Consider the following 14,109-nt stretch of genomic DNA (forward strand, 5'->3'; position numbering starts at 1 on the left):
CAAAAATTAAAGCTTTTTTAAAAAAAAAAAAAAAAACACAAATACAACAAAAACATGACCTAAGAAACAAAATCGTGTCCCAAAGAAAGAACACTGGAGCTCAAAATACATAAGTTCGGTGTACAAGTTTTCAGCCCTGATGTCTTCATGCTCAAGTAATGATAACTTGAGCTATAAAAGTTCAAATGAGGCGATTACAGTTGCGCTAGAAAGAAAACGTTCAAAACTTCAAAATAATATGCATATATCTATAGTAGACATTTAGTTTAAGCCATGCACCATCATCATCTTTGGAACACAGAAAATCAGCACCACAAACTTCTTTAATCTCATGCCCGGCGGACCTCCTACACGCCCGGCAGACCCTTCTTTCTTCCTTTCTCCACCGGGCATTCCTCCAAGCACTCCACACACACACCCGGCGTATATCCTTCCCTGGAAGGTGCATTTTTTGCCTTTGTCCAATTTCTTCTAGTACAAGCCCAACTTAAAGCTAATTACAACTCTCAATGCAAGAAGCAACAATTAAGATTCAAGCTTAATTATCCACATCATTAGAAGCGTTAATCATATCCAAAATATTGAAAACTATAGAAGATTAGTTAGTAATTCTTTTTAGAAACATAAGAGATTTGGTTGTTAGGATTTGATTTGAATTATTATTTTAAATTTGAAATTAAAGCCAGTAAGTAATTATCTTATCTTTCTCTCCGAAAGATAAGATTAGGATAGTTTTGAATTTGAATTCTAGAATTAGGATATAAATAAGTGAACAAGGTTTACAAGAAAAGACATCCAGGAGGAGGATCTTTGGATCCAAATCCCATTCAACTCTTTTGTAATCTCTTTTCATTGTTTTATTTCCTTTTCTATGGGTAACTAATCCTTTGTCAAAGGACTAGGAGCTCTATTTATGTTTTCTTTGGGTTATTAATCTACGTTTATTTTATTTTGAAGACTTGCATTGATCTATTTCATGATTGAATTATTTATTCTTCATTCGGATTTGTAGTATCGAAAGGTACGCTAATCTCTTTTAAATTCTTTTATTATAATTAGAAATTTTGATATTTGAATTAAAACTTGAAAACTCTTTCACATGACTCTTTGAATTCGGCTAGGAATAGCGGTTCAATTAGTGTGCGATACATACATAATTTTTAATCACTTCCGACTCACTTCAACTCAATATTTTTCTTTCCATCACTTTCTACCCTCTAATTCACTGGCTCATACCCATTATAGGATTTACGAAAGTTTGAAAAGTTAAGAAAATTGTTTAAAGGCATAAGATTCTTTCCAAATCCTAGAAATTAGTTATCGGATATCAAATAGGGGGTTACAAGGATTAAAAGTGGATTGAAAAGGCTAAAACAGTTAAAAATACATTTTCTGAAAATAGGGTAGTCGTGCATACGCATGCCTCATGCGTACACACGAGTCCACTTTTGCACGTAGGTATGGTACTTGCACAAAATCTTTTAAATTCTGGAATGACCATCATGCGTACGCATGCGCATGACCTCAAAATTCTGCAATTTCTGTAGAATTCAATTTTGAAACCAGATTTTCAAACGTCCATAACTTTTTCATAAAAAAAACATTTTCCGTCCGTTCAATAAAATAAACAAACTCAATTTTTATTTAAAATAAATTCCACATAATTTAGAGGTCCGAGGGCCAAGTTATGACCCGTCAAATTTCGTTAAAAATTTATTTTTACCCAAAATTTTTTGCATAATAATTATCACTAATTCTAGTTCTAATTCAGTTCAAAACCATTCCAATACCACTTTAAACTCTCTCAACAAATATTTATCAATTCTCTACCCTTTCTAATCATTCAACACCCGTTTAATCAATTTCTCAAGACAACCTCAACATACACACTTATACAAACAAAATCCACAACCAATTATCATGAAATATCTCATTCTCATACAACATTTCACGCCACTTACCTCAACTTACCTCTGTAACACCATATCATTCAGATTCTTATGCTCAAATTAGAAGTCAATAATAATAAAGTGGTACGACTCAAAGATGGAGTTATAATATATATAATTAGAAGAATTTATTAATTGAGAAACCTGAAAAAGGAACAAAAGAAAATCACAAGCGCAAACACACACGTATCGAACAGTAACGTGTATGCAAAAACATAGTAAAATAAAACTTTAAAGATAGAATAGATTAAAGACAGAATACATATATATAATTATGTATAATAGCCACTAGTCACGACCTGCGAAGTTTAGGTCGGCTAGGGTTACAGCAAAATAAAACAGTTGTTAAATGATAACAAATCCTAACTCTACCAAAGATACATCAAAGCCTCTATAGGAAAATTTTCCAAAATAAAGATACATACATATACATCGTTAATATTTTCCAAAATAAGGGTGTTCATGGATCGGATCGTATCTGTAGATCCGCAGTAAATATCCACATCCGATCCGAAAATTGCGAATACGATCCGATTCGCACCCTTTATGGATCGGATCGCGGATATCTGCTCTACATCCGCTTATCCGATCCGTGGATCCGCAGATTCGCACAATAATGATTAAAAAATAAATAAATATACATATGTTTGGCATTATATTTAGTTGTTTGTATGTTTTAGTTAGTAATTATTATTCATATATTTTACTATTTTATTTTTGTTATTTAGAAAAAGTTTGATTAAAAATATTTTAAGTTAAAAGTAAGAAAGAAATATTTTTATTGAATTTTTTACATAGAAATATGATTAAAAAGAGAAGGTATAAAGAGAAGTTTCAATTATGCGGATATATCCGATCCGCACATTTGCGGATCAAATCGGATCGGATCCGACACTAAAAAACGCAGATATCATATCCGATCCGATCCGATGGAAATTGTGTGGATCGGATCAAATTTTTGGCCATATCCGATCCGATCCGCGTACACCCCTACTTGACAATTGCCAATGCTCACGTCATGTGACACCTCCGCGTACGCAAGCATATCAGAAACCAGAAAAAGTTGATATGCTACAGAATTTAGTTTTTCACCCCAAATTTTAAACTTTCATAACTTTTTCTACAAAAATTATTTTTTTAACCATTTTTGAACCATTAGAAAAATTATTAAACCAGTTTTCATAAAAATATTGTTTCATTAAATTTTCAATTTCGAGAACCAAGTTAGACCCGCCAAAGTTAGTCAAAATCCATTTTTATCTAAAAACATAATTTTTTAATTTCCTCAAACCTCATCAACTCTTTATCCCGATGCAAACTAAAACCATACTAAAGCAATCCCTACATAGTCTCAACATACATATCATTTTCTACTATCCTAACCATTCATCACCTACAATTTAACTTCCAATTATAAAATTATCAAAACCACATTTCACCGACAACAAATTTCACAATCTTCAACTCAATCACAAATCTAATCATTCATTCCAATCAATTTCCATCAATAACCAACATCAACAATCCCTCTACTACAATAATCCATTAACAATTCCCATACACTCAATTACACAATCATCATCATAATCATAATCACACCATCTACTTATTTCATTTTATCAAAACTTATACCTTTCACAGCCTCCGGCCCAACATTCAGCAATTTATCAATTTATAAATTTCAATTTAACAACCTCATAACATCAATCACATCTCAATGCATCAATACAATTCATAGGCTCAACTAAACAACCAACCACCACACAAAATCCAAATCAAATAATTCAATAATTTTGACAATTTAATTCCATCCATTCATACATTTTAATCCTATTCCTAGGGGTATCTAGCCTAGGACTTCATGTAACATTACGTGGTATTTAAATGAAATTTAAACCTTATCTCAATGGCGGCGGTTCACACCAACACTTGGATTTCTTTTCCAACAACACCCAAACTCCAAACAAGCCACCAAGGTTCATCCAAAAGCTCTGCAAGCCAAAATCAATCTCCTAATGTGTATCAAAATCACCCAACAACTCTAATGTAACCAATTTCACACATATATAAACCTAGAATTCATAAAATTTGATAAATTACAAGGATTTAGTGATTTATTACCTTACCCACTGAAAAATTGGAATGGAACTCACCAATAGTTCATACTAAAGCATCCCTAAATAATCAAAATCACAAGATTTTCTCAAAACCCAAACCAAAACATGAATCGAAAGGAAAAACAAAACTAGGCAGAGAGCTTCAAGGTACTCACAACAATACCTAGATAGAATCAAAGAGGTTAAGGAGAGCCACGTATGACCGCAAGCGACTCGTCAATCAGAGCTCCGGATTAAAAGTTATGATGCTTGAAGTTTTGTGAAGCTTTAGGGTTTTTGGTGTTCTTCCTTTCTCTCTTCCTCAAAATCCGTGTCTCTCTCTTCTAAAGAGAGAAAATGTGCTTGTGTTATGCTGAAATGGGGTTTATATAGTGTGGGCTTGGGTTCGGTTCACTCGGTTTAGCCCGTTAGCCCAACTTTGGGCCAAAACATTTAAGATTGGTGTTTTAATTTGAATTTGAATTATTTTCATTTCTCCAAATTATAAATTCTACTTTCTTAATCTCTCTGACTCATATTAATTTTTTCACTCACAATATCGAACAGTTTAATTCAGTACTGCTGGTTAAATTTCCAATGCGCGTCCTTACACATTTTTTTGCAGAAAAGTACATTTTTCCACTCAGAAAAATCCTCCGAATCCAAATATCACATTTAAATTTCTAAATTATGATTCTGAATTTTTTTCACTTCCGTCGAACCATATTTAATTAATTATTTATTCAATTTTCTTTTAATCAGGATTTTACAACCTCATAGGGAATTCCTCACCCTATCACGGCCTCTGACCCAATTTTTATATCAACGCCTCAATAGGCAATCAATTCACAATATTTATTCAATCTCATTCAAACTCAATCATCAACCAATATATATCACAATTTCACTAAACCAAACAACCAACTACAACAATTCAACAATAATTCTAGGTCCACTAGCCTAGAATTTCATGTCATATTACATGGTACTTATCCGAAACTTAAACATATACCTTAATGTTGCAAATTCTATGCTTTTAAGCTTTCCTTTCCAAACTTTCCAAGCCTCAAGTTGGTTCACACTAATGTCCAAGTCCAAGTTCTATAATTTCACCAAGCTAAGCTCCCAAATATTCAAACTAACACCAAATCATACAATTTGGTACAATATCAAAAACTATAGTTTACATAAATTGATGAGATAAGAAAAAAATAGATTCTTATCTTTATCCACTAAAATTGGTGATGGAAACAACCAAGAACACAAGCTAGAGAACTCCTATAACATCAAAATTACCAAAAATCCTCAATACCTAAATTCAACCACGAAATTATCTTTGAATGGGAAACTGGAACTGGAATTTTGAGTACTCACCAAACTATTTAAATATAATTGAAAAGGGCTTCAAGACAAACGCGTGGTCACAAATGGCTCGTCAATCGGAGTTGCGGATCAAAAGTTATGAGTGATTGAAGTTGGAGAAAAATGGTGAGTTAGAGCTCTCTCTCTCCCTCCCTCCCTCCCTGAAGTTGGAAAAAAATGGTGAGTTAGAGAGAGAGAGAGAGCTCTCTCTCTCTCTCTCTCTCTCCATAATCTGAACTTTGGTGAGTCAGGATTTTAAGTGATTGGGCTTGGGTTCTTATGCCCACCATGGCCCAGTTCACCGTTTTAGCTGTTGGTGTAATTTTAGACCAAAATCTTTAATATTAGCATTTTAATTTGTATTCTAATTATTTATACTCTCAAATTATAAATTTTAGTTTCTTGACATTTCTCACTCATAATTAATTGTCTCACTCGCAGTACCAAACATGTTTAAGCTGGTACAGTTATTTTAACGCCGATACGCGTTTTTCCCAAAATCATTATATTTTCGCGCTCAATTTAATTTTCTTAATTCAATATTTACCGTTACATCACTAAATTATAAGTTCTAATATTTTTATATATACCGAGCATCTTAATCCCAATTAACGCAATTTTAATTAATTAATTTATTTAATCTAATTTTCTAGGATTTTACACAACCTTTATATTTTTCGTATAGGTGGGGGAACCAGCAGCTTGCAATATTTAAAAGCTCTTATGCATGGATTGAAACTTCAGAATACCCGATAAAATATCCTAACACCGTCAACCTCTGCATATAGGGGTCGTGTTTCTATTTGGACTTGTGAACCAGGCATCTTCTGAACCATTGCCGAGAACCACAACGAAAAAATTTGGTAAGATTCTTCCCATCCACCGAAAATTTTGGCTATCGACTTTTCCTTTGCTACCCAAACCTTTCGGTAACTAATGGTATAGTCGAATTTTGCCTGGACTTCTGCAATTATAGATTTTTCTTTATGAATGGGTCGGATTCAACCAATGACTTCATAGTCTCAGCAATCGTATCCGAGTCCAACTTAGAGTGATCTTGTGAGATCGTTCCCATGAAACAGATGTGCCTCCCGTTGTATCTCCGAATCTCCCAACAAGCTTTCTCCTGTATCAAGCTTACTCGGATAAGCCAATCGCATCCACGTCCATAAGTCTTGCATTTTGCATAGATCGTCTGTGGCTCGAATTCATAAACGACGTAATCGACTCTTCTAGAGATAGTGTAACTCCGAATTGCCGCAATGACTGATTTTCTAGAACTGTATTCCAGTCCTATCCTAAACTCTCCGTTCTCAGTATCAGCAACACCTATAAAAAAAATAAATTGTCGCTCATTGATCCGTCAAAACAAAACTAAAGAAACATACTACCCACTACTCACGTACCTATGTTCGCATATTCGGGAAACTCCAGTACATGTATGGCATCAAGATCCAAGCTACGCATAAAAGGTGGAACGTTCGTCGGTTGATTGATTGCGGGTGGAACCACTAAAGTTTTCGCGACTGCCTTACCTCCCCCATTGTCGTCCTCGTCCTCGTCCTCATCACCAGTTTCGTACGTATCTTCGAACTCCTGGTCGCTATCATTGTTCATTCCTTTATACGCTTCAGCTCTGTCAACTTGTACATCTGGATCATGTTGAATCTCATCCACAACTATATGTTCAAATTCAATATACAACCCAATCCATGAGTGTTGCACCTGAGTTTGCTGGTGAATATAAAACATTCACTAAATACTTGTTTCGTTAACGGTCGGCACAATCTCAAATCGTATCAAGCTGCTAAATACAACAACCGAACTCTTGTAGAAAATGTTGCTCTCCCTCTTTAAAATATCAGTACTCTCTATGCTCTGATAGAGCACATACTGTAGTTCCGCGAACGTTATTAAGCACAGAACCACAAACGAAAATGTATCCTCACACGCAAAACTCATCCTCTCATATGTATTTTGTATAACCTCACTGTTGTGGTAAACTACTATATTTATAGTACCCTCCATCACACCAACAATGTAGAGGAAAACACCTCTCACAATGAAGTAAAATAGTAACGAACTTCAGTTTTACTTTTTATAGGCAGAGGACTCAACTTAAAAATTACGTGTTGCAATGTTATCCAACCAGTATTTGATACATGTACAACACAAACACACAGAATACGTGTTGCTTACATGCTGACACGTATCCAACACGTATAGTGCATGTTCTTGGATGGTCACCACGTGGACAACATGCATGAATTGCTTCAGATTTTGACACATATCCATCACACTAGATGCATGATGCATCAGCACATCACCTGCGTGTTTTACTTGCTATATCTACAATGTCTACTCACTTATATATACACAAAAAAGTCTATTTCCAACAAAAACTCATTTTTTCCATATTAAAATCTTTTAGACGAAACTGAACCTGAAATTTCCGTCAAAACAAAAAATGAACATGAAATTGTCGAACCAACCGAATGCAGCTGTCTCTTACGTTACATCTACGTAATGACTAAATGAATGACATTTGAATGCTATCGTTCGAATTATTTAACAAAATTTGCGTATCTAACAACTTCCCGTCCAACTTTCTACTTCACCTTCCAATCCCGTGCCAAAAGAATGTCCCTCAAAAAATGAGGGAGTAAGAATAATCAGTAACAATGATAAAAAGAACCAATAAATAATAAATAAAAAATAGATATTCAAAAACGCCAATTTACACAGATCGCCATTCATCTAATACCAAGCTCCACAGTTATATACAATATTTGATGCTAGGACTTCACTGCAAAACTTGTTTTCCTCTGTCCCTCTCCTCCTGAATCCAAATCCAAAGTGTGTAGCAACTCGGTACCTTTTTTTGTGTCATCGCATATTGCAACATTGAGGCTTTCCCTCTCTTTGCAATTTATCCCACAAGCACATCATTTGCCTTGGCGATTGGTAATGAGCCGTGTAATAGTCTTCTATGCAGCCGAATTGGCAGAACTTTAAGCTATGCGAGTATTCCACTCGTTTTGTCTTGTTAAATTGCTCTACCCACATCCCCATACTCACGTCTTCCATCTTAAACAACTGCACCAAGAGACCATAAAGGCATTCAGTGAAGAACTTCAAACGAATATGAGGATAAAAATATGAAGCATTAATTAATCTTACTAACCCTTAATTTATGCGCCTCAAACTCAGAAACAATGTACCGAGCGATGTCAGAAGACAAAATATAACCTGGCCCATTAGCATAGGGTGGATAATCCTCTTCTGGCCATTCCTGAAAGAAAAAGGTACCCAAAAAGGAAAGAAAAGAAATTCAATAAGTTTCTAATATAGCAACAAATATGAACATGGAACTTAGTCCAAACCATACGAAATTCATTTAAAAATCATACACTATGAAATTCTTTAGTTCACCTAACAAGTAATTTCACAAATTATTTCAGGACATGCCTCCTCCATGACTCTAAACACTAAAGCATTGTGATGAATTCTGATTACCTCATATGCTACTGCCCATTTACCATGGCGTAACGGCTTGTGGTAGTAATTTATGTTTCCAATATAAAAGCTCGATTCATCTGAAAACTTCCTCGCTTGGTCGATAACAGAATCCACTCTTACAAAAGTGTCATCATCACCCTTCATGACATACTTAGCTGAAACTGTGTGAACCTATGAACAATTGTAAAGAAGATTTCATTGTCAGCAAAACATTCTTCCTATTTCAAACTCAAAACTTTTAGTCAATCAACAACTCACCCCGTATTCACATATGGCTACTGTTTTCAAGACGACAAGGTCATAGTTATCCAGGTAAGGCACTATAACAATGTCACCGAAAAATTCTGCTTCTTTCTTCAACTCTCTATTGATTTCTTTTCTTGGATTCTGCAAAAGTTTCAATCATATGTTAAGACCCCCCAACTAGACATTGGAAATGAAATTATAACTACAATCATTTTTAACAATAAATAAATAATAGCTTGTCAATTTATCATCATTACCAGTGCGACAAAGAAACGAGCAACCACTTTCGACGATTTGATAAGCGTATGCTGCATCCATGACCTCCTTGTAGCCATTCGCTCAGCGAAATGGTTTCCAGCTGAGAGTACACCAATAAACAGTTCCACTCCAGAGTCTGGAAGTGGTGGGGCTCGCCATCTGGTTGAAAATTCAAGTTGCCTCTGTGTCGCAAAACTAGGATGTGTTGAGGGCAAAGAAGCAGCAAATACAGAGTGGACATCAATGTCTCCTCCCAATGCAAGCCCAGTGGCATCCTCAAGAGTGAAACCCTGGGAAAATTAGAAAGCAAATTTAAGAAAATATGCAAATCCATAAGGTTCCGCCTAACAAGTTCATATTAGTTAACTCACAGTGCGATAGGGAAAAGAGGCCACATGCCTCCCGTCGACAGTGACATGATAACCCTCCAATCCAGCATTAAGGGTAAGAACAAACAGCTTGTCCTCAGAGAATGGGAACGGCCAGTCAACTGTTACTTTCTTTGTGCGGCCAATGAGTCTATTCAACCACCATGTTGCCTTAGACTCCTCTGTGCGATCTTCATCATCCCGAATCCACTTCTCACACTTCACCAGCCTATCAACTGGTTTAAAAGAATCACAGAGAACCATAAAATTGAATATATTCTTAGCTAAACGAAAGGCTGTCATCCTATTAAACTATATACTCTTCTGTATTATTCATCCATAGAACAAACTAACATGATCTGTCCCATAAGATATTATCAAATCCTTTAAATGAAGTGAAATCAGCTTCCATTTTGCATTATACTTCTCTCTCAAAACCAAGAGGGAAGAAGACACAAACCATAGCAAACCAACCACATATCCTCACTCTTTTCCTTTCAAAAATCATTTCATCTAGATTATTGCACCAAAAAAAAAGTAATTATTGTTCTAACTTAACTGTTTTTTTAAGGTAATCACTTACAATTTCTGAACTTTGAAAAAAAAATTTTCTTTAAAGAAATAAGCAGAAATTTAAACGTATCGGTTTTCATAAGCCAGAAAAAAAAAAAAATCAGCTTTCTTTTAATTATGCATACAAATTGAGCTTCTTTATTTCTCGAACAGAAAAGCAATCTGAACCTAGGTACGCATACTTAAATTTGCTTATTGAGTAGAAATTTTTGATCATGTGAAAAGGGAAGGAAAAAGTCACTTTTGTTCAGAAATGATGGATACCCTGGCAGTGGTATATATCAAGATAATAGTAACTAATTCAAACAAGTCCTCTCTAGTGTTCTACTATACTACAACATACACATACATACCAGTATCATCATCAGCCTTGGATTTCCAACCGTCACACCTAAGAGAAGCGCCCCACTGCATTCGGTAACAAGTGTTCATCTCGATCACAGGCCTCCCGCTCCAATCTCCCTTCAACCTAGGATTGAAGTGGAAGATTCTCGGAGGCTCCTCACCTTCAACAGTTTTCAGTCCCTGCAGCTCCACCACGAACTGCGACACCAGCGTCGGTTCGTCGTCCTCCCTCACCCTCGATATCGTCGACTCGAACTCCGGCCTCGCCGCCTTCGCCCTCCCGACAACCGTCACGTGCGATCCCAACGTCAGCCCGCACGGCAGCGCCACCACGCCTGAGAATTCCGAACCGGACACAGAAACCGAGCTGGGACACGTGCCGGACCGGTTTTCCGGCTTGACGGGCTTGGGCTTTGGAACGTCCGGGTTTTGAAGCTCGGTCCAGAGGCGCAGGCCCACTTCCCGGGCGTTGTCGGCTAGCTTGTAGAGGTCGGCGGAGCCGTCCTTACGGGTCGGGTCAAATGTATTCGGGTCGAGGGTGAGGCCTGAGAGGAAACCGGGTTGGGAGTGAGTTTGACTCGGAGAGAGGTTGTTGTGTGAGACGGTTTTGAAGGGGCGGTTTGGAGCTTGGTGGTGTTGGAGGTCATGTTGGCTGAGGAGTCTGGTGGTGGTGGAACTGGAGCGCGTGGTGGCGGTGGAGAAGTCTTGGCGCGTGAGGGAGGTGAAGACGAAGGGGACTTCAAAGGTTACCAGGAGGAGGTAGAGGAAGGAGGCTCCGGCCAGGAACTGAATGGATCTCTTTCGGGTTAGAGACGACAGCGTTTCGAACCTTCGCTTCATCGTGTGGCGTTTATGGGACCACTATTATGTTGGCTTGGCTACTTCAGAGAAAAAACGGTCGTAGAAGGTTCCCGATAAAATCTCTCTCTTCCTTCTCTCACGCACGCATTGAAAGGCTTTGTGTATATGAGAGAGAGCGAGAAAGAGAGAAAGGAAAAGGGGGGAGGCAAGTTGGGTTGGCTTGGGTTGGGTCAGCAACACCGAAACGGCGAAAAGTAGAAGCGCGTAATAGGAGAGAGAGAGAGAGAGAATGTGGAATGACTTTGAAGGAGATGTTGTTGCTGTTGCTGGTTGAGGTTTGGGTCGGTCACGTTCGTATTTTCTTGGAAAGTGGGAGAACAAACATATTTTAAGGCTTTGGTGGCGAATACTAACAACAAAAATACCAATACCATACCAATAATATATAAATAATAGGTTTTTGCGTAGTGCTTAAAAATTATTACTTAATTGTTAAAATAGGTTAAATAATTATTTTTAAATTTAAAAATATAAAAATTAAAAAATTTTAAATATTTAAAAATTATTATAAAAATAAATTAGATAAAAATTAAACACTAAATAAAAAATATCATAAAATTAGCCTAAAAATATTCAAGGAATAGATTTTAATGGTTTATTCTACTAAAAAATTACCCCCAAAAGGTTATAGGTTAAAATGGACTTTTCTGTTAACTTCTTTTAGGGGAATTATTTTTAAAAATAGAATCAAATTATACTAAAACTATTTTCCATCCAAATTTGATACGATTACACTATTTAAATGTGAAAAAGGTACTATTTAATCGGGGTGTTTAAATATAAATCCATTCAAACAAATTATTCATCTAATTCAATCCAAATCAAACTAAAAATCTATCAAAACTGCAATAGGTTGATCTGAATTAAATCTCATACAACATATTGAGATTGAAAATTTTTTTTAAGTTGATCTAAATTAATCAATACTATATAATATAATATAATATAATATTATTTATTATAATTTACCAAAATATTTTATCTTATTCATAAAATATTTTTACATAATTGATATTTATCTTCTTTATATAATTTTATCTTATTAAAATTAATTCAAACCGCACAACAAACTTCGCTATTATTTTGCAAGAATGCGCTCTCTTTCTTTTTTGTACTACTACTACCTTTTTAATTTTCGCAAACAATCGTTGTTGTTGAGAATTCAAAATTTAAAACAAAAATACAGAGAAGATAATATTTTTAAAATTTCTAGTTATATGAAAACCTAAAACTAAAATTCTAGTTATTATTGGTCTTGTTAATAATACACAATATTATCATAGAAATATGATAGATAATATATGAATAAATTTATATTTTTGAAATAGTTTGATATTAAAATAATATTAATGAACTTTTATATTATATTATAACTTGATGTTGTGTTTTTTAATAAATAAATTATGATTATTTAACTTATATAAATTATAATAGATTATATTGTATTATTTTTAAGATAAAGTACTATTTTGGCTTTCGATATTGAGACTGAATTCTAATTTGATTTTTAACATTTCAAATGTTAGCCCCAAAAATTTTAAACGGATTTAATATTGTCTTTCTGTTAAATTTGATATGAATAATTAATAGAACAAAGTACATTGCGTAGATGTTAACAATATTATTATTAAGTTATATTTTTTTGTGTTAGAGAAATATAACCAAAATTTTTTTGTAACACTTCTTTTTCTCTATCTCTCTCTTGTAAAAAATTTTAAAATTCTATTAATCAATCATTAACAATTCAGAATCAAAGAAAATTTTAAACAATAATGCTAGGAACCAAAATAATTTGATGGTGTTTATGTTAGATATTAGAATGTTTCTTTTCTTTACAAATTGGATGGTTCTAAATCTATTTTCTGATCTATCATATTTTAGGCATTTGGAGAGAGAAGGCGGGTGAAAAGACGGAAGCTAATTGAACCGTGATTCACATTGCAATGATACTTAACGTATCTCCTCCTAATTTTTTTTTGGTGACTTCCTCCTAATTTAAATGTGGTAAAACATTTAATAACCAATATTTTAAATCATAAATAAATAAAACTAATTACTATATTTATAATTAATTAAGTTGTTCCATTCTTGGCTGATTTGGAGTTGGTTCCATATACTTTTCCATTTTTAAATTGATAATCATTGGTGGATCACTTTTATTTACGCACTGAAATCAAATGTTATTGACTCTTTACCATGCTAATTATTTATGTCAAATTTGACGGGGTAATATTGAATCTATTTAAAATTTTTTTTGATTAAATAGAATTTTAAAAATTTTTTGAAGCTAAAATAAAAAGTTTGAAATGTTAGAGAATAAATTAAAATTTAGCCTAAACGTTGAAAACTAAAATAATACTTTATCCTTATTTTTATTATTTTAAATTATTTTTTAAGAAATTTTAGATTTTTTTAATTTAATTAATTTATTAGTTTTTATATTTTTATCGAATTTTTAATTAAATTTTTATATTTTTTAATTGGGTTTATAATTAAATTTTTATAATGATAAAAATATTAAAAATAATAAAA

General features: G+C 34.2%; 2 protein-coding genes across 2 annotated transcripts; both read right to left on the reverse strand.

Moving 5' to 3' along the window:
* LOC110272279 lies at positions 6,062–7,775 on the reverse strand. The gene is made up of 2 exons (XM_021124331.1): positions 6,814–7,775; positions 6,062–6,736 (listed from the first exon to the last, which is right to left on the reverse strand). Exons 1-2 carry the CDS (start codon positions 7,157–7,159, stop codon positions 6,378–6,380), a joined length of 705 nt encoding a protein of 234 aa, XP_020979990.1. The 5' UTR covers positions 7,160–7,775; the 3' UTR covers positions 6,062–6,377.
* LOC107643907 (hydroxyproline O-galactosyltransferase GALT6) lies at positions 7,928–11,894 on the reverse strand. The gene is made up of 7 exons (XM_016347657.2): positions 10,725–11,894; positions 9,802–10,034; positions 9,430–9,720; positions 9,185–9,313; positions 8,924–9,097; positions 8,592–8,699; positions 7,928–8,503 (listed from the first exon to the last, which is right to left on the reverse strand). Exons 1-7 carry the CDS (start codon positions 11,554–11,556, stop codon positions 8,294–8,296), a joined length of 1,977 nt encoding a protein of 658 aa, XP_016203143.1. The 5' UTR covers positions 11,557–11,894; the 3' UTR covers positions 7,928–8,293.

Source organism: Arachis ipaensis, chromosome B05 (genome assembly GCF_000816755.2).
Source record: "Arachis ipaensis cultivar K30076 chromosome B05, Araip1.1, whole genome shotgun sequence".
Taxonomy (NCBI): Eukaryota; Viridiplantae; Streptophyta; class Magnoliopsida; order Fabales; family Fabaceae; genus Arachis; species Arachis ipaensis.

Excerpts from the sequence above, each read along its gene's own strand:
- LOC107643907 (XM_016347657.2), bottom strand. The coding sequence starts at position 11,556 with ATGAAGCGAAGGTTCGAAACGCTGTCGTCTCTAACCCGAAAGAGATCC. Across the intron at positions 9,721-9,801 it reads CCTCTTTTCCCTATCGCACT|GGTTTCACTCTTGAGGATGC; the intron begins GTGAGTTAACTA and ends TAATTTTCCCAG. Across the intron at positions 8,504-8,591 it reads TTGAGGCGCATAAATTAAGG|TTGTTTAAGATGGAAGACGT; the intron begins GTTAGTAAGATT and ends CTCTTGGTGCAG.
- LOC110272279 (XM_021124331.1), bottom strand. The coding sequence starts at position 7,159 with ATGTTTTATATTCACCAGCAAACTCAGGTGCAACACTCATGGATTGGG. Across the intron at positions 6,737-6,813 it reads TCCCGAATATGCGAACATAG|GTGTTGCTGATACTGAGAAC; the intron begins GTACGTGAGTAG and ends TTTTTTTTATAG.